Source organism: Propithecus coquereli, unplaced genomic scaffold, assembly GCF_000956105.1.
Source record: "Propithecus coquereli isolate 6110/MARCELLA unplaced genomic scaffold, Pcoq_1.0 Scaffold65, whole genome shotgun sequence".
NCBI classification, from domain to species: Eukaryota; Metazoa; Chordata; class Mammalia; order Primates; family Indriidae; genus Propithecus; species Propithecus coquereli.
Window position 1 is genome coordinate 6,390,417 of NW_012152507.1, and position 21,437 is coordinate 6,411,853.

General features: G+C 38.9%; 1 protein-coding gene and 1 pseudogene across 2 annotated transcripts in view; one reads left to right on the forward strand and one right to left on the reverse strand.

Annotated features, from left to right (window-relative positions):
- The window catches only part of HEPHL1 (hephaestin-like 1), a 59,478-nt gene that overhangs the window by 13,398 nt on the left and 24,643 nt on the right, over positions 1-21,437 (forward strand). Inside the window, exons 3-10 of the mRNA XM_012660059.1 lie at positions 5,392-5,604; positions 6,265-6,444; positions 8,809-9,063; positions 11,956-12,124; positions 16,648-16,787; positions 16,946-17,077; positions 18,657-18,868; positions 20,152-20,302. Of these exons, the coding sequence (XP_012515513.1) occupies positions 5,392-5,604; positions 6,265-6,444; positions 8,809-9,063; positions 11,956-12,124; positions 16,648-16,787; positions 16,946-17,077; positions 18,657-18,868; positions 20,152-20,302 (1,452 nt within the window). The remainder of the gene's footprint in view (positions 1-5,391; positions 5,605-6,264; positions 6,445-8,808; positions 9,064-11,955; positions 12,125-16,647; positions 16,788-16,945; positions 17,078-18,656; positions 18,869-20,151; positions 20,303-21,437) is intronic.
- LOC105822984 lies at positions 12,278-14,379 on the reverse strand (annotated as a pseudogene). Its single transcript, XR_001138127.1, has one exon. The product of XR_001138127.1 is annotated as a eukaryotic translation initiation factor 4 gamma 2 pseudogene (transcript).

The following is a 21,437-nucleotide window of genomic DNA, read 5'->3' on the forward strand; positions in this document are numbered from 1 at the left end:
ACATGCTTGCTCCAACCATCACTGCAACTTCAGGCTAGTAGAGCCAAACTATTGCTCCTCCCTCCTCTCTAGCCACCAAGATCACCATTTCTATGATAACATTTCAGTGGGTAGGCAATGCCCATTACTTCAAATCAAGTGATATTCCTTCAGCTATGGTAGAAAAACTGCCGGACCTCATTCCTCAACATTTTTGCGAAACCATCTCTCCAATCAAGTTGAGGGTAGAGGAAAGATGGGACAGGAACAACCCCAGGCAAGAGTGTCATAGACTCTCACTCTTCTTAGCTGATGATCAAGCTGTTTTTCAAGGATAAACATTGGTGGATGCCTTTATTGAATTTCTAGAGAACTGAAATGTTTTGTTTTTTTTTTTTTAAATCTATTCTGTTCAACTTTGTAGTTACTTTTGGAGAAGAGGATTTGCTGACCTCTTCTCCTTCCTTTAATCGGTTTTTGTCTTGGCTATAGCTGCAAGATTAATAGTCTTGGAGTCTCTGCTCAATTCAATTTAGTGTTTGGTGTGAGCCAGATACATTTCTGGATAATAGGGCTGCAAAGATGAGGAAATATACAGTTTCTGCCTCTAAGATACTCATGCAGGGGAAGTGTAGAGAATGAACTTAGACAAAGTGGGTGGGACTACCATTCATTGAGCAGCTACTGTATGCCAATGCCTGTGCTAGAACTCTTATATACTTCCTTTCATTTAATGATAGAATGAATTAATGCTTTCTTGATCTACATATGAAATATGTTTTAAGTATTAGAACTATTTTAAAAATAAATTTTATTGTTTTTTTTAAATATAGAAAAGTATAAGGAAGGGGAGAATGACACACAATCTGATTCTCTACATACTCATTAAAATTATTTCAAAATAAAAATCTAAAGAAAAAGTAGTATATGAACAAGGTTAGCAATTCTTAAGAGTCCAAAGAGGCATAAAAAGAAAAGTAAAGGGCCCTTTCCCTTGTATTTCACCCCAAAGGCAATCACCTTTAACAATTTCTTTGCTCATCTTGAAGAGACTCTCTCACATGAAAAAAACAAACAAAAATTTCTTGTAATTTTTTCTCAGAAATTTTTCTATGCATAGATTAGCATGTATATAAGTATTTACATATTCTTATTCATTTATACAAAGGGGTTATGCTATAACACCTTCTGTTTTTCACTTTTTACTTTGTCTTGGAGATTTTTTACTAGTAGTACATATAGAGAGACCTCCTTTTGACAGTTGTGCAGTATTCCATCATATGAATATATCAGTTCAGTATTGATAATTATTTAGTTTGCTTCCAGTTCATGCAATGTGAAAAACATTTACAACTATGTTTCTAGAATAAATTATTAGAAGTGAAATTGCTGGTTATGTTCACATACATTTTTTTGGATAGGAATTGGCAAGTTGTCTTTTGAAAAATTGCATATTTTACTCTTCTACCATTTGTTTACCAGCCAGCTTGTTTCTCCCACAAGCTCACCAACCCTCAAAATTCTCAAATCTGATAGGTGAAAAATTGTATAATTTTTAAAAGCCCCTGGAACATATATAACCAAAATGAATAGTGTTTTATACTCATATTATTAATGTTACCATTGCTCAAAATCTTTATAAACTCCTTGGGAATGACTTTCAGAACAATTTAATAAGCTACCTACCCTCAAATCACTTCTTGCTTTATAGTCACATTTTATTTTGGATCCCAAATGGTATTCCTCATCTTGAGTGGTGGCACAAAGGATCTGTTTGGAGATTCTAGCTCCTCGTTTCAATGATAGCCTTCAACAACTCCCAATAATAATAATAATGAAAAATAAGTCCATTAAGTAAATTGTGAATATAAGAATCTCTAGAACAATTGCTATTTGTATTAATTCATATCATATAAATAATCAGCACAAAATGAATGACCTCAATCAGAGCTTCATGACAAGTCCACTACTCGCCCACCCTCCCTAGCTCTTGACTCTCACCCTCTCCATAGATATATTCAGAAACTTCTAAGCCATGCATGTTATTCACAGGGCTTTGGACAAAGGTGGTGTAAAGTAATACCACTTATTTATTATTTTGTTCAATGTATATGTATTGAGAACCCACTACACTGGGCACTGGAGTAGATCCTACAGATACAATTATGAGCAAAATGAAGCCTGGAGTTTGCTTTAATAGAACTTACAGTCTAACATGAGAGGCAGACATTAATCAAGCAATTGCATATAATATATATATGTGTGGGTATATATATATATGCACACACATATAATTAAAAACTTAGTCAAATTCCATGAATAAATAATAAAATAGTTTATTGAATGGTTTTATGTTCCAGGCACTGTGATAAGTGTTTTGCAGATACTAGATCACATAGCCTCAATGACTCTAAGAGGTAGGTGTTACAATTATCATCACCTAGCAGATAAGAAGCTAAGACTCACAGAAGAGAAAGAAATTGCCCAAGTCACACAGCTAACAAGTGATGGAGACAGGATTTGATTCTAGGCAGTCTAACTTCAGTGGCTGTGAGCTTAACCACTGGCTCTACTGCCCTTCTCTCTTGTGAATGCATTTTAGAAAACTGACCCAGTCCAGGGAGTTTAGGGTTGTTTGAGCCAGATCGTTCTGGACCTTGTAGTCTATGTTAAACACATTTGACCTTCATCCCGACACTGACGGGAAGCCATGGAATGATTTCAAACAGGGAACAATATAATCGGATTTGAGATTTGAAAAGATCACTCTTGTGATAGTTTGGAAAATGGATTAGAGAGGTGGGAGATTCAGGGAAGGCAGAGAGGAGGTTACTTCAGAAGTCCGGGTGAGAGATGATAGCATCTTGGACTAGGATTGTGATGATGGAGATGGATGTAAATGGATGAATTTGAGAAGACGCAGGGACAGGACTTCGTGTGCTTTAGAAATGGAGAGAGAGGAAGAGCACGAATATAAGAATGCTTGCTTTGTATCTGGCTTGTGGCATTGAATATTGGTGGTGCCTTTCACCGGGAGAAGAGGCAGTGGCTGAAGACCAGACTTGGGAGAAGAGAGCTAATGTTCCCTGGGGAAGGTTGCATTTGAGATCTCCTCGAGATTTACGAGTGGATATGTCTAGCAGGCAGCTGGATCTCAGTGTGAAGCTCAGAGGTGAGGTCCAGGCTGGAGATAAACGTGGGAGTCACTGGTGTGTCCCTGATTGGTGGCACTGTGGGGTGATGCTGTCAGCCTGGGAGAGAGTACTGGGCACAGAAGGAAGGCGCCAGCATTGTATCGTGAGGACTTCAAACAAGCAATGGCAGAGAGAGGAGAATGAACTGGAAAAGTGGGCTGAAAAAGAGTGGCCAAAGAGGACAGTGTGATGTTGCAGGAGGCAAAGGAAGAGAATTGTTTAAGAAGGGAGGAAGCTGACAATAATATCAAATGCTGTTGAGAGGTCAGATAACAGGAGGAATTTTTTAAATGTCATTTATGTTTAATAGATGGAGGATAACCCCCTGGGTTTTTCCTGTGTTCTATCCCATGACCAGGTTAGAAAGCAGCAAAATACATTAATTTAACTTTGAGTAAAAATGATTTTGTCAAAATACTATGCAGCATTATGTTCTCACCTGGTATTGAGAGACAATGTAAGAAATTATTTTTAAAAGAATATTTTTGCATCTTTTGGATACCATTCTTAAAAACATAAAAGACATAATTCATTATAGTACTCAGTAATTTATACATAATAATTTTTTTGAAAAATACTCTCTTAGAATCTAGAAGTAGCAAAAAGTTCCTTTCTCTTAATGAATCAGTAAATTTCCTTTTACTGGACAAAGAAACCAAATAACCTAATTATATTGATCTAATATATAATAAATATATATCTAACAATATAGCATAAATATAAACTGAAAATTTAGAGCTACAATTAATATGAAAAAGATTTAACTAAATTTATTTCCTGCTTTCTGTATATAGGCTTTATCTTTTGAGTGTTATGTGTCTTAATTTGCAAATGATTCATATTCTTTTCAGAAGAATTAAATGTTAGTATGTAAAGGAAAGTTAAGTTAATAAATAAGTAAAAAATAGTTTGTATACTCTATTCCCAAAAATTTTGATGGGAAATCAGATACAAACAGATTCAAATCTGGCTTAGCCACATGCTAGCAGTGTTACCTTAATTTAATCAAAAAAGTCAATGTTAATACCTACCATATGGTACTGCTTTGAAGAGTGACTGTGATAATATATGCAAAGCACTCACTCTTCTTGGCACATCATAGGAGCTTAACTGTTGTTATTTTCTACTGGCATCTTTCTCCAAACATCAAACTATGTTTTCATCATAGAATTGTTTTAAAAAAAAGTAAGATTAGATTTTTTTTAGTTATATCTTACCTTTGGCTTGCCTTGGCTACACTGGCCCTTGCTGTCGTATTTGAATTTGTATTCCTAATGCCTAGCACATTTATTAGCATGTAGACCATCGCCACTTCATGTTGTTGAATGAATGCATGAATGAATGAATGAATGGTGAATGGACTTGGAGTATGTCCACGTCCATCACCCTCTCTGTCCCTCACCCTCCAGCCTTTTTTCAATACTAGCCCAACTCCTCACAGTCCTTCAGGGGACCTCACTTCCCACCTCTGTTGTGAAGCTTCTGATAATTACAGTGTGCATAGGTTGGTCTCCTGCCTTCCACCCAGCTGGTTTTCACACTGTTTTTAGCAGTGGACTTTCCTTAATTGAAAAATTTTGTGTAATCTTAGTTTATGGAACAGGGAGTAACAGGATGCTCTGCCCACTTGCCCCTGCCCACTCTTGCATGGTGCAGGTCCCCTCTGGGGTAGCCCATATATTTTGACCCAAAATTACATTAACACATCACCCTGTTTTATTCTCCAGTTGTCCTGTGTGTTCATAATACATACTCTGGTCTGCCCGATAGAACTGTAAGATCCCTGGAGGCAGGAAGAATGTCTTACTCTTCCTTCCTATCTCTCATAAGACCTACAGAGGGCTGAATCTGTAATAGGTCCCCAGAAGTGTTCATTGTTTCTTCTTCTGCTTCTCCTTCCCTTCTCGTGTTGATGTCAAGTGAGGTGAATTGAAATCTTCCTGACTGGTGCAAGAAAGAGTCCTTATTATGCACATTTATTAAGCTCCTGGTTCTGTGCAAAGCACTCTGTATACATTGCTTCATTTAGTTCTCATATCCCTTCCGGGTAGATGGCAACATTCTAGGTAAAAAACAGAGGCATTGATAATTTAAGTAACTTGACCCAAGTCCCATAGCAAATAAAGTTTAATTCAGTTATGTTTGATTCCACAGCTCTGGCCCTCTCCACAACCGCAAGTGAGCTCTATTTTACCTATGTTTTATTTTTTCTTGGAAGGAGCCCTATACCCAGATGGAACATCCGGAAGGAATAAAAATGATGACATGGTTCCTCCTGGCAAAAACTACACCTATGTCTGGCCAGTGAGAGAAGAATACGCACCTACTCCAGCGGATGCGAACTGCCTGACCTGGGTGTACCATTCGCACATCGACGCCCCTAAGGACATCTGCTCTGGGCTCATTGGCCCCCTGCTGGTGTGTAAGGAAGGTAAGGAGGCCTCCTGCTCTCCAGGAGCCTGTTTCCAGGTAACTGGGCTGTTGAAGTGCGACTAAGATTCAGGTCTTGTTTTGCCTACCTCCCTCGCTCTGCATAGAATGGGTCTCTTCTTCCAAACTTTGTTTAAGGTTAGGGAAATTCTCCTAACATGGAAGGTCAATCTGACACCACAGCAGAGGGCAGTAATTCAGATCTGTCTAAGAATCGTCGCAGCATTCTGAAACTTATATATGTATTTTTAAATAATGACATTCCATAACACCACACATGTGAAAGTGAAAACTTTGGTCAAATGACAACAGATGGCTTTTGCTTCATTATTTCACCCAAATAATCCATTTGCTATTTCATTCCCTATTAATTGATTTATTGTGTCTATTTTGTCAATAAAGTTGACTTCCTTTACAAATAGCCAGGTTTCTAAGTCTGCAGTTGTGAAGAATTCTATTTTATGACTTTTCTCTTCTATGGTTCTATCATTTCCATTAAAGCCTCTTGCTGCTTTTATATTGTGAGTTATCCTTGTCTGTATAGGTCTTCAACAGACTTCAAACTTACCCAACACTATTGGCAGGAAGCAAAGCTCATCTTGATTTAGTTCACCTTGAACTGTTTTCTCAACTCTTTTGAACTTTCTTTCTATTCTGATAGGTACCCTAAACAGATATTCAGGTACAAGGACTGATGTGGATCGAGAGTTCATTATAATGTTTACTCTTGTGGATGAGAATCAAAGCTGGTACCTCGATGAAAATATCAAACATTTCTGCACTGACCCCAATTCTGTTGACAAAGAAGATGCTGTTTTCCGGAGGAGTAACAAGATGCACGGTGAGTATCTCCCATGTTCTCCAACACATACCAGTGCCTTTTGTACTACGAGGTACCACAAAGGATGCAAAATACACAGAAATGTTGAACCTAGTTTGGCAACATTTATATCTTAAAGATAAGAGTGGTTGGAAAGTGATAGAAGGTGTGATACGTGTCAGAACATGAAACCATCTGAGAGGGAACAGGGCAATAGATACATGCTAAATTGGGCGTGCAACATGGACAAAGCCGTGGTACAGAGATGGAGGGATCAGTGTCATACCATAACCAGGAAAGAATTGGTGCCCAAGATGAGCCCAGAGGTGGGGTGGGTTTAGATAGACTGAAAGGAGAAAGGGGAATGAAATTATCATCCTATATGAATTCTGTTTCTTGCAACCTGTTGCTTTATCCAGTAACCATGTTCCGAGTGGCTGCTAAATTTTAAGAACTATGCTCTGCATGGGGTTTAAACACTTGCTTGTGATTTTGTTATTTCTCTCAGGCATTCTTTAAATCAACAAAATGTACTGGGCATCCACCATACACCAGATCCTGTATTTGTGCAAAATAGTAAACTTCTCTAGTTACCCTGTCAGTTGAGACAGAACACTTAACCCATGCCTGTTCTATATCGCAGTGGCTTTAATGCAGCATTTTAGGATGTGAGGATTAAGGGGTCTCTTTCCACTCTTTTTCTAGAGAGTTCTAGTGAACATAAAGGAAATGTAAAGATCCCACTTCATTTATTGACAGATCTCCTCTATCTCTTGCTTGTCTGCCTTTGAGAATCATCCCAACCGCGGCAGCCTCAATGTAGTCATAAAATCATAAGAGAAAGGGAAGGAGTTGAAGATCATTTGACCTCTCCATTTTACAGATGAAGAACTCAGGGCAAGTGACCATCAATGACTTGCCTAAAATCCAAGTAATAATTAGTGCCAGAGAGAACCTGAGAGAAGTCGCATAGTAAATAAATAGTATTAGTACTTTGGCTGTGTTCAATTCTAAACCGCACGGAGGTGTGATTGTCAGCAGCCTATTTGCATTGTGTCACTGGCCTTCTCTTTTCCTTCTAGTGTTGTTTCAACAATTTTGTGTGTAGTGACGCTTGGATAACAGTTTAGGAGGGAAGCAAGTGAGGGAGAGAAGGAGAGGAGCAGAAAGGGAGGCAGAGAAAACAGTGAAGGATGGATCAATGAAGACCTGCATTAAAATCATTGTCATGACCAGTTTTATTCCTGTTCTTTACCAAATGGGAATACTGATCTCAAATATTGCTGAAAACTACTAAATGTGATGATTTAAGACACACAATTTATGTGAATTATGTCCACGTAATTCCTCTTACTCTGTATTTATTCTTTTGAAGTGAAAATGTCCAACAAAAAGGAATGAATTACATAAGCAAATATAGACTACATTTAAAATAAAAACCAGCCTGTACACAGAAGTAGATGTTTACAAACAATCGATCCTTCTTCAAGACTGGCATAGGAGACCTAATCAAGTATAGAAAAAATTTAATTAAAATAAAAACTAGTCTATGGAAGATAATCAATACATGAAAGATTTATTGATCAATTTATTTAATTTTGCTAAAATGATTTAGAACTAATTGTGCTGCCTAAGTCACCATAATCTTAGTAACAATTGCTTTTTAACTCAGTTTGAATTTAAGAAGGGATGTTGACTTTTTAAAGCCCTGAATCAACTTCTTTTCTGCACTTGGTCATGTCCCATCTGCCATTTATATGGTTTTAAAGTATTTGGTTCCAGACTTATGGTATAAGCTCATTGAGTAAGATTCTGCCCCAGCAACATCTAGTAAAAACTGGTTTTCTCCCTGCTTTTTAAAGTAACGAAATATAAACATGTTCATAAGTCCCTTCTAATCAGTTCCTTTTCTTTCCATTTTGCTGCATGCTTTTGTCAATTAAGTAGGGACTATGTGCCGGCTTTCCTGCTAGGTCCCTATAGCAGATGGGGTTTCTAGTTCCAAGGGACGCAGAGTCTGGTGGAGATGGCAGACATACCAGGGAAGGATTAGGACAGGAGGGCGCTGAGCACCCTGGAAGTATGAGCAGCACCGGTTTCTCCTGACCTCATTATTGTGTTCACACAGCCGCCCTGAGGCTGTCCGCAGTATGTGCTGATCTTCACTTTTACCGAGTGCTTTTCTCTAGAAAAAGACCAATACAAAGCTTTTTATTCCTTTCTGGGACAATTTTTTTTTAAAGGTCCAGGCACGTCTGCATGAAAACATTACACCCGATGGTCTGCATTGACCTTGTAGCCCCACTAGAGTACACACGACCAGTGTCTCTGGTCCGGCTTGCCTCCGCAGGGGAGTGTCTTCCACTGGTGTGTTTCTGTTTGCAGGCCTCAATGGATACCTCTTTGGAAACTTCCCTGAACCTGATATGTGTGTTGGTGAATCCGTGTCCTGGCACCTCTTTGGAATGGGGAATGAGATAGACATCCACTCCATCTATTTTTACGGTAACACCTTCATTAGCAGAGGACATCGGACTGATGTCGTCAACCTGTTCCCGGCCACGTTCCTCACAACAGAAATGATAGTCAAGAATCCCGGGAAGTGGATGATAACCTGCCAGGTCAGCGACCACCTACAAGGTGAGATGGACAAAGACCAGAGTGGAGATGCTCACAACTATACAATTAAACCACTCTGTCACAGGTGCTCATCCAGTGCCTGATGTTAGGAGATTCTTGTATGTATTATATTTAATTAACAAATGTATAGGAAAACGCAATGTTCGTTTATTTGATGTCCTGTCAACAGATATTTATTAATCACCTTTGTATGAACAGGTAGGAGGTAATCTAAAAAATGATGAGATCTTCAAGAAATCTATCTAGTAATTAGACATAGTTAGACGTTTACAAAATGAGTAAAATTTGAGGCAGAATGAAATAAATGCTCTTTAGTGCTATAGTCACTACTCTGGAGCAGTCAGAGGGGCTTGCTGAGGAGCTGGCTCCTAACCTGAGCCTGGAAACATGAGTCGGAACTGAGCAGATGAGGAAGGGTAGAGGCTTTCCAAGTAGAGAACACAACACGAACTGGGAAAAACACATGTTCTCTTTGAACAATTGTAAATACAATAATGAATGTTTAGCATTGGAAAGGGCTTTCTAGATGATAAGGACCAATCCCCCATCCAATTCTTGAATTTCCTTTTGAACATCTCTTTTAAGTAATTGTAGCAGCTCATCTCATCTCTAGACTGCTCTATTGGAATGTTTTTCCTTGTATTGAGACAAAATCCATTGACCTATAGCTTTCTTCATGGCCCAGGACAGGTGCATGATAAACATTTGCTGGGTTAAATGCCTGCTGAAGGACTTGGTCCTGGTTCCTCGGGACCCCCGAGAATATGTCCTTTTGCAGCCAGACCATGAGGTCCAGCACAGTGATGAGAGAGAAGCGTGGGGAGGGGCTTTGAGTGGCGACGTGCAGCAGGTGTGGCCACGTCTGGGAAGGTGATTGTCATCCTCAGACTCTTAGGCACACTCGTGACATAATCAGTATGGTGATTTGGGAAGATAAATATATGTGTGCAGAAAGGATTTGATGGGGTAAAATGTGATATATGTATACCATGGAGTACTATTCAGCTTTAAGAAACAGTGGTGATATAGCACCTCCTGTATACTCCTGGATAGAGCTGGAACGCATTCTACTAAGTGAAGTATCCCAAGAATGGAAAAACAAGCACCACATGTACTCACCATCAAACTGGTATTAGCTGATCAACACATAAGTGCACATATAAGAATAACATCTATTGGATGTCAGGCGGGGGGAGGGGGAAGGGGAGGGGGAGGGGGAGGAGGGGACGGGTATATGCATACACAAAGAGTGCAATGCGCACCATCTGAGAGAAGGACACGCTTGAAACTTGGACTTGGGGGGAAGGGGGGGGAAGGGCAACATATGTAACCTAAACATCTATACCCCTATAATATGCTGAAATAAAAAAAAATATGCTGTTAGAAACACCATGTCTAGAAATTGAAAAAAAAAAGAAAGTATTTGATGGGGAAATTTGGGCCACTGGATGCTAGTTAAGAAGCACTGGCAACATTAGAGTTATGACATATAAAGGGTCTGACCTAAGATGCCGAAAACAAGAACAGAAACAAAAAGTGACAATGGGATAGACACAGCGGAAATAATGTGTGATTAAATTTGGATACTGACTTACACACCGTCACTAACAGGAACAGAGATCCACCTGCTCAGGGCTGCTTTGATAACACATTCTTTTCCCATCCGCCTTAAGCAGCTCATCTTAACATTAGTCAGCCAGATTATCCCAATTAAGTTCAGCTCAAGAGTTGATTAGTTAATACGTACTAGACACTCCTCTGGGAAGGCAAAGATGAATAATACAAGCTTCCTATTCTCAAAGGATCTCATGCTGTTAAATCCGGGAAAACTGTAGATTTAAAATCAAAACATCAGCAGCCATTTGAGACTAGCAAGACTGCTAAGTTGGCCAGTAGTTGTGGACATAGCTGGTGCTTATACAGTCACTGAAATACAGTATTTCCTAAGTTGCCCACCCTCAGAAAATTTTATTGTAAAAAATTAGAAAATACATATAATTTGATTTTAAAAACCAGTAGTCCCACATAGAGATAGCAGCACCACATTTTCATGAATATCTTCCTATTTTGTATACCTTAATATATAAATATGTGATATTTGTAAAATGAAATTAGTCTATTAATGCTGTTCTGTAGCTTACTTTTCTCATCGATTAGTATATCAGAAGTATATTTCCATGTTAGTGAATATAGAGTTACTTCGTTATTGTTAATGTTCCCAGTGTCCAGTATAAGGAGATCACAATTTACTTAACCAACACTCTATTGCTTAACACTTGCATTTTCCTCCATTTGTTTTGTCTTATAAAGAGTACTGATGATCATCAATTTACAGATATAGTTGCACTTTTGTCTGAACATTTGCTTGGAAAAACTACTGGATTTGGAATTCCTGGGTCAAAAAGTTTGATTTTTTTTTTTTAAAGCTATGGAAATACATTGCCAAATTCTCTTTTAGCAACTGCTGTTCTTCCACCTGCAGTGTGTGATCATACTCCTCTCTCCTCTACCAGCATTGAGAATTATTAGTCTTTCTAATCTTTACCAATCCTATAAATGAACAACACTGTCATTTGAGTATTATTAAGGTTGAACTTCCATTTTCATTTGTTCATTGGCCAATATTATTTCCTTTCTGAATAATCTATTTCTGTCCCCTGCGCATTTTTTTCTTTCCTAATTTGTAAAAGTGATTTACATATTAATCTTCTGTCATATTTGCTACAAATATCCCTCACCCCACCATTTATCCTTTGTTTTTAACTTGGTTTATGGTCTCATTTCCTGTGCAAAAGTTTTAAATATTCACAAAGTCAAGTCTATCAGTCCTTTTCTGTATGATTTATTTCATGAGCATTTATACATTGGCTGTGGTTTTCCTCTATTCTGCAGCTGGTATGCTGGGGCAGTACAATGTTGGTAACTGCAAAAGTGATATTTTTCACCCCAAGATGAAGGGTCAACAAAGGCGCTACTTTATAGCAGCTGAAAAAGTTCTTTGGGATTATGGTCCTCAAGGCTATGACAAATTCAGCGGTCTTCCCCTCAATGCCTCTGGCAGGTAAGCACTCTTTGCTGGTGTTTCTAAGCCTCTCTTCAGAGAGGCATGTGTTAGGCTTTCCCTGCGATTGCATTTGTATTCCAGGCACTGCTCTGATGAGCACATACTCATAGATGGCATAATGTCGCTGCATAGAGAGTTCTTTTTTTTTTTTCAAGTATCACAATGTTTATTGATAGATACAAGTATATAAAATCAGGGCATGAACATGACTTGATAAATTAGGTAGACTTAATTTCAATACTATAATAAGAGGGACCAATTCAAATTCTCACCATTTGTTTCACACCCACAAAAACCACTTCAAGGGCATTAACGATCTCTCAAAACTGATCAGTTTTGTGCAAGTAAACCATGTTTCTTTTTTAAAAAGACTTGTGCACTTGCCCAGGCTCAAGGATATTAAAATCTAGCACATAAAGCCCATTACTAGAGGTAGAAATACAGGCAATATACTATTAGGGCAACAACCATCAATTACAGTTAAGAATTTTTCTGTAACAACCAAATATTGCAACAACTCAAGTATTACTGAGCAAAGTGCATTTCTACAGTATTCAGTGTTGCTATTCAGTTTTCTAACTTAAAACAGCCTATGATAACTGGCAGCAAAGAAGGTCCTTGCAATAGACTGCCTCTGCTTGAGAACTTATGATGTAATTATTGCATGCTGCTAATATACTATCTAAACATTAAAGATACTCCTAAAATATTTGATGGTAGACTATGATTAAGACATTACACTACAAAAAAACCTTATGCAGAAGGAAATCCTAACTGACGTGCTTCTGCTTTAAATATCGTGAAAACATTACAGCGGAATGAATTTTCGCAGTGGTTAGGTCAAATGCAGTTACATCATAGCAACAGTATGTTTTGCAGAAATTTAAGGCTTTGGCTGGTTCTTTAGTCAGCTTCTTCCTCTGATTCTTCTTCTTCAGCAGTTTCTAGCCAGGTTAGCCACTGATTCACCTGGAACAAAGCCTTGCCTTTCCCTGGAAACTCTTGGGTTATATCTTCTTTCCAAGCCAAGAAAGCTTCTTCTTCAATAATTTCCATGTCATAGAAGTGCTCAAAAAAGCGGAGTAACATGCCTTGGGAAGTTGCTGTTGTAGCAGTGCACCTGAAGAGCATACAGGGCACTGACTTGTAGATCAACATGATCATGAAGAAAGCTCTGCGTTACTGGCTTGAAAGAAAAAAGCAGTTGTTTTTCCTGTTCTAACTGTTCTTTGGAAGGAGCAGAGGAAGAATCTGTTTGATTGCTGGTTGGGTTTACTTCGCTAGAAATATACTGTAAGGAGCTAGTCGCTAAGATGTTCACAAATCCTTTATCTACATGAAGTTTGGGAGAGAAGTTATCTTTAATCCATTTATATATGGTTTGAGGGGATGTATCCAACTTTATTTGCTTCAACAGTTCCTTCTCCAGTTTGAGGAGTGGGAATAAGAAACTCAGTCCCTTTCCTTCCAAAATCTCCAACATGCGGTCCTTATTCTGATCAATCTCTGGGAGCATTTTCTGCATATTGACCTTGCTTTGTTGAAAAAGTTCTGTTAACCATTCTCGATTTTGTAATTTAGCCAACTGCTGAAGACAGAGTAAGAAGAGAGGAAAATGGGGGCCATTTTCCAGTGGTTGAGCTAGTTCTGAAATGCTCACCAGTTCTGAAATGATGGCATGAGCTGCAAACTGTGCTAAATATGATTTCACCAAGGGGATGTCAACCTCCAGTTTGGGACACTGGTCCAATACATTCAGGAAAGCCTGCATGAAGTTGTCGCTTGTGGCTATCCCTTCCTGTTTGAGTAAACTGATCAAAGAGCTTGCTTTTTCTTTATCTTCATCACTTCTATCTAGTGACAAGATGATTACTTTGCTTAACATCTCAGGTAGGAAGTGTTTAGGAGCCCTCATTTCTCTTACACCATTGACAGCCTTATTTGCATTTCCACTATTCAGATACTCAGTCATGACAGTTTCAGTGAGTTTAAGTAGTTCTTCCTTTGATGGTGGTGGTTTTTTGCTGGTCTTGGCAGGCTTTTCCTGGATAAGTGGTGGATTAGTTTTGAGACCAAGCTGAGGTGTCTGTCCCAGTGGTGGTGTTTGAGTGCGTGGTGGTTGCGCACTAGGAGGAATCATAGTTATCTGGGGCTAAAGCTTTGGCACTTGATTTTTATTCATTAGGAATGCCTGAGCAGGCCTCAGACTAATCTCGTCTGCATTAAGCTGTCCTTTCTTAGAAAACCGAGGTGGCATAGAGAGTTCTTAATACTGTAAAAGTACTGCTGAGAACTGGCGGAGTATTTATTCTTTTCTGACTTGTTGGCTAAATCAAACCACTAGATCCATTCATTCATTCATCCAACATTTCTTAAGTACCTACTGTGTGCAAACCACAGTGCTAAATGCCATGAGAAGTACTAAGCTGGTAGAGAATAGAAAAAAAGCCTTTGCATATACGGAGCAGACAGTCTTGAAGAGGGAATAAGACAAGACATTATTTCAGTGGAGATGAGCTGGCCAAGGAGGTTACCTTTTTGGTTCAAGGGAAGCCTTGGATAAGTTATGCCCCGACTATGCCCTATAAAATGTTCTTTTCCTCCCTGTTCAGTAAAATGCCATTTTTCTTTCAAAGCCTAACCCTAATGTCTAGGCTCGCATAGCATATAGTAATTTTTTTTAATTGAATCTAGCAATTCATTAAATGTATGTGGACTCTGTGATTTGTTATAGAATCATATACAATGACTCTGTAAAAGCATTAAAAAATGTACAGTGTGATATCAAGAATGCTTTATCCTATAATCCTTTTTTATATTTGAGGGAATGTTTTAAAAATTCCCTTTGTAATCAATCATAACACATCATTTGTTTTTTTAGTTGTACATTTCACTTATTTGTTCATTCATTCATTCATACATACATTCATTCATTCTTTCACCAAATTGATGTACTTGAACCTTGCTTAAAGGATTTGTTTGAACCACATATGGAAAACTCTTTGATATAAACATTCTCTACTGACCAGTATTTCTCCGTGAACAGAATAATGAGAATTAACATTTAAAATTATGTCTTAGAGGCCTTCTAGAATTCTGAAGTACCTTCTGAAATATGAAAGATTAAACTATGTTCATTTGATATTTAATGTGATATATGCAAGCACAACCAACGTACAAGGTGACATGAGGGATACAAGGATATCTAAGACAATGTTCCCACCTTCAGGTGGAGTAAGTAGCTGGGTGCACAGGAAAAGAAAAATAACTTTGCAAGTTACAAATATGAGTAAGATGAATCATTCAGTGGGCATTCAGAGAGAGCTAAGATAGCCAGGGAACACTTCACAGAGGAAGTAGGACTTAAGCACAATTTTGAAGAGTGATAGAATTTATACAAGTGAATAGTGAAGAGAGAAATTTTAGATGCAGGGATTATTGCAAAGCACCCACTAGATAGGGGAGCATGAATAGGTCAGAATGACTGGAGTAGAAGATTTGCATAGAGGAATGGGCATTTGCATAGATAAATAGGGAGGGATTGGGGTAAAGTAAACTGAATATCAACGGCAGAGGTCCTTTAATTCTTTTGAACTTTATTTGATTGGGAACTGGAAGCAATTGAAGATTTTGGAGCAAGTAAATGACAATGAAAACGATCATTTTAGAGATTAATGTTGTAGCAGTGTGTATGTTAAGAAAAAAATGCACGAGCCAGTGTGAGATGGAAGACGCAGAGTGTGCAGTTAGGAGAGTCATACAATGGTCCAAACCCAAGCTCTTAGGGCATGAACTGGGGTTGTGTCAGTGAAAAGAAAGGAAAAGAAAAAAGGCACAAAGAACATAGAAAAGGAAGTGTGCAAAAAATTTACAAAGTAAGGATGAATTAGACAAGGGGATGAGGCAGAAAAAGAAGACAAAACCAGTCTACATGACTGCAAGAGTGGTGGTACCATGGATGAAAATTACATAGTATAAAGACAGTATTAGTCAGAATTTATATTGTTATCTTCTCAACTTGGACATTTGGTATTTCATGTATATAGTTTATATGATAACGCTCCACTGATTAAACTATTTGATTAACTAGACACTCCATTCCTTAACCATGCCAGATATCAAAGAGCTTACTAGATGCAGACACTATTCATTTTGACATCAGCAAGAGAGAGAGAGGGATGCTTATTCTGCAAAGAAACCAGCTAGCTCTTTGTTACTTTGTAGGACACCATTCTGGGACTCCAGTATTGGTAAGTTCTCCTGTGCCTTCATTTGCTGCTGGACCTCGGGGGAAGAAAGTACAATGGCTAAGAGAGAAATGAGCTTAAGCATCATCTAGCTTCTGAAGACTATTGAGGCTGGTTGACTATTTCTTGGAACTTTGATGAAGCCTGTGCTGTCTTTTCTTGGGAGATGGGTGGGTGAGTGGGCTAACGACAATAAAATGAAGCTTCATAATTAAGGCGTTTGGTAGATATGTTGAAATGTGTTCTCAGGCAGATTGCTGTGTCTTTTCACAGTGATTCTGAGCCTTACTTCACACGAGGGGACAACAGAATAGGAGGAAAATACTGGAAGGCTCGGTACACTGAGTTTGTTGATGCAACTTTTACCCAAAGAAAGAGACTCTCTACTGCAGAAGCCCATCTTGGAATTCTTGGTACAGTAAAACCATCCCTCACGTTTTGAACCCTGGGAGGTGTTAGCTGGGCATATACATCTACACACACATCTACACAGAATGACTCTTCTCCTGCTCCAACTCACTTCTTTCTGTCTCTTTTCATTGTTCTCTATCCTCCTCTTGCTATTTTTCAGGCCCAGTCATCAAGGCAGAGGTGGGGGATACCCTGTTAGTGACCTTTGCCAACAAAGCTGATAAGGTGTACAGCATTTTGCCCCATGGTGTGATCTATGACAAAGCGTCTGATGCAGCCCCAAACATAGATGGTAAGTCTCAGCCTGGGCTTGGGGAGGAAACAGGATGAGGGAGCAAAGTTCTTAGAACTAGACAGACCTGGTTCAAATCCTGGTCTTTTCCGTTACCAGCCTGGAGAGCTTGGCAATTATTTAAACTTTCTGAACCATATTCTGTTCACCAGTCAAATGAAGATGATAACACCTCACAGCACTTTGGAAAGGGATGGAGAGAATTTAGGACAGGATCTGGCCCACAGTAGGTTCTTAGGGAACGTTAATTTCTTTCCTTTTCCTTCAGCAATGCAGTAAATCTCAAAGTGAGCAACTTTCACAATCACTTCCTCTTCTCAAAGATGGACAGCTTTTCTGCTGTAGGTTGCATGGGAGTCTGCGGGTAAAGGCAAGGGAGAAAATTTGATTTCCAATGTTTCATTGACATCAAAACCTTACACATGGTCTCTGTATCTATCAACAAATATTTATTTAAAACCAGCATTATGTGCTTACCATCATATGTGGCCTCTCCCCATCACAGAGGACACAGTGCAGGCTTGCTTTGTGGAAGGCAGCTATTGCCCTGTGGCTGCAGGAACTATCCTTCCATTCATGATACTGCTCTTGGGAAATTCCTGGTTCCTTAGTACCTGTCCCCCTCACCGTAACAGACATCATGGTCCCCTGGGATACGTCACACTTGCATGTGAGGCCATGCCCAGTGGAGAATAGGCTTTGTGGTGACGGTGAGGGCACAGAGGAGGAAGGAATGGTGGGAGAGTTCCCTCTCCCCACACCCATCCTCACCTCCTGCTGCAGCCACAGTTCCTATACCTGTGCTCTCTTCCTTGGTCAAAATACTCGGAGAGACTCTGTATGTATGTATGTGTGTGCATGTGTGTGTATGTGTGTGCACGCATGTGGGTGTGCAGAGAGAAAAACTAGAGGCAGACAAAATGTTTATATTTTCTTTTTTTTAACTAAGCAAACATGTTGGGCACCTTTTTGAAAAGCACTAGACAAGATGCACAGTGAGTCTCTGGCCTTGTCTAGTAGGAGAGATTCAGTGTGTTTTTCGGCAATAACAATGTGAAGATTAAGTGTACAGTCTTTGTAATCAGACAAAACTGAGTTTGATTTGCCTTTTATCAGCTTTATAATCTTGGGCATTCACTAATCTCTTCTACCTTGTAGTTATGTAAGTTATTTCCTAGTTCAATCTTCTAGATTTCAAACTCGTTAAAGATAGATCTCTTGCTTAACCTTTTTCGGTATCATCTGCAGGACCAAATAAAATGTATTCTACATAGAAGGCACTCCAGTGATATTTCATGGATTTTCATTGAATTGTTGAATGAGCCGCTATCATTCTTAATATTTGCTAAGCATGGTATTTGAGCAAAAAATAGTATGCAATCTATGAAGAAGATAATCCTTTAAGTACCTATCTCATAAAACATCAGGCTGTGGCAGTGGCTTCCTCTGGTGGGATACATAAGAGGAAGCAACTGTCTTTGTGCAAAAGTCATCATCATCAGAGAGAGGGAAGACCCAGTGTGACAAGTTTAATGTTCTTGGCTGTTGCTTTGAGTAACTGTTTCATTTATATCCTCAGGATTTCTGAAACCGGGGGCGCATGTTAAACCAGGTGAAACCTTCACATACAGGTGGACAGTGCCTGAAAGTGTAAGCCCTACAGCTGACGACCCTCCCTGTCTGACATATCTTTACTTCTCAGCAGTTGACCCAATCAAGGACACAAACTCTGGCCTTGTAGGGCCTTTGCTAGTCTGTAAAAGGGGCGTTCTCAATGCTGATGGGACACAGGTAGGCCATCAGATGTCACCAGTTCTTCTCAGGGTTATATGTGGGAGAGAGCCACAATATGGCTAGAGATAGAGTCAGCTACAGAGAGTGATTTCTCCTGCTTCCTCTTGACATTGACTTCTACATAATGGGAATTTTATTTTAATTTTTTGGGCAAAAATTTAAGATCTGAATTTCCAATTATAAATGCCCATCCTGGAACGTAGGATTTCTGCTTGTTGTGGTTGGAATTTGGTGGGTTTTTCCTGGTGTTGCTTTGATTTTGAAATCGTCAGAAACCCACATGGAATGCTAACTGGAATTATTCTTCTCAGTCAAGGTTTCTCAAACTTGGCCACCATCAGAATCACCTGGGGCCCTTATAAACATCCTTTATTTAGGTGCTCCAGACCCATCAGTCAGAACCTCCAGGTGATTCCAATATATAGCCAAGGCTGAGAACTGCTGTGACTCATTATGGTAAACTGGAGGTTAAGCACTACTATGGCTGAAGGAATGAGAATATGTGTAGATAATTTCTTTCAAGTCCCAACTTAGAGGCTTGAATGGGTGCACTGATTAGAGTGGCAAAGCCTAGCATTTCAAGCTGTGTCTGCATGGTATTAAACACATCGATGAAAAGAGGAAAATCCAGTTTGCTTCAGCAATTAGAAATTGCAAGGCAATTTATTAAATGATATATTTTATAATTTTTGGTATTGTATGGGCCCACTTCTGGGCTCAAAAGAATTTCCAGGCTTAGAGGACAAAAAATACCTTGGTCCACTTCTGATTTTCATTTCTCTACGCGAAGGACCAATCCTGGAAATGTCTATTACATGTATTATAAGTCTGAATATTTACAGTGTACCTCAACAATCATATAAGGCAAAGTAGAATGATTATCCATATTTTAAAGCTGGAGAAACTGAGGCTCAGAGACATTGAGTGAAATCCCAGGAAATAAACCAAGTAAGAAAACTCAGGAGTAAAGCTTAGGACTTTGAGCATCCAACTTTGTCCTTTTTCCGATATACTAACTTGCTTCCTACTGAGCAGGGACTGATTTCCTTGGAGGAAGTCACATGGATGGGGGGAAGGATATAATGAGAAAGACGAATGTTCTGGGTATGGAACAAATTCGTCAGAGTAACGTTCTGAATCCTGATTTACAAAATAACCTGGCGCGTGCACGGCTGATGTTGGTAGCCCTAACCCACTTTGTGTCAAGCTGGACAGCAAAGCAGTGCTATGAACTCCTCCAAGATGCACTTTTTAAGTATTCATTTCTTTCTTCTCTGTAGAAAGGAATAGACAAGGAGTTTTACCTACTGTTCACAGTCTTTGATGAGAATCTGAGCAGGTATTTTGATGAAAACATTCAGAAGCTTACCTGGCGTCCCTTCAGTGTTGACAAAGAAGATAAAGAGTTTGTGAAATCCAACCGAATGCACGGTATGACAAACGACTTTCCCTCCTGTGAATGGACAGCTCATTGCACTTGAAGTGAAAATGTTTGGAATGTTTTAATTATCTTAATTTTGGTTTCTTGGGTATTGTTATTGGTCACAAGTAAGTTATCTCATGCCTTCGTCTTCACACGGTGTGGTGACCCTTCACTATCCCCCAGAGATGTTGTGAAACTTAAAGCTTCTAAAATGTTTTATCACCCTTAGATGAAGCAACACAAAATTAAAACTAGCAAAGATCACAGTTCATCATAAATGTAGAAAATTACTGACAAAACGCCCTCTGTTGGGTTCACAATAACATCATTAAGTCTGAAAACCAAAGTGATAACAGGAGATCATCATTATACAGCAAATATCTCTAATTAAGCCATACAAGTGACTGCTGAAAGTGTTAATTTGTAAAACACTACTGCTCCTATCCCAGATCTTCATTTGGGAGGAATTATTTAATTGTCCCTCCCTGTCTCTTTTTATGTCAAGTGTTACAATAGCAAACCACATGCTAATTGGTTGTGACTAACACAGGATGCTCATTAGTCTTGGGCATATTACCTAAGGTGGTGGAGTAATGAGCAACAGTTCAAACTCAATGCCTACAAGAGTGCATGGTCAGCAAAAGTGCCTAAATCAAGTATTATTAAGATAACGGATGCTAATCTGTTTGTTTTAAGATCCAGCATAACATCTATTTATTGCCTTTAAAAACATGAAAGAATAACAAAATAGCTCCTAGCCTCCTTCCCTGCCATGGAAGTCCAAAAAAGTCCACAGTTACAAGTGACACACAGTAACAAGGTCACAGACCCCATGGTCCCAGACGCGAATTTCCAACAGAGTCCCTCTTGGACCAATGGAAAGAATGGAGTAGTGCATTTGCAGTATCATCTTCTATAAAAAGAAAAGTTTTGCTATTAACTAAATATGAAATTTGTTTATGAACTTCTTAGTACACAATAAAAAAGGGCAACTACACTAGAAATGAGGAAACATAGCGGTTCCTTAGAGGAGAAGCTAAATTATAAAAGAAATTTATCATCAGAGAGGACTTTATTTAGAAAATATTAAACAACTGATTTAACCATGTCAAATCCAGTCCCAACTTGGTTTGGCAATGAGAA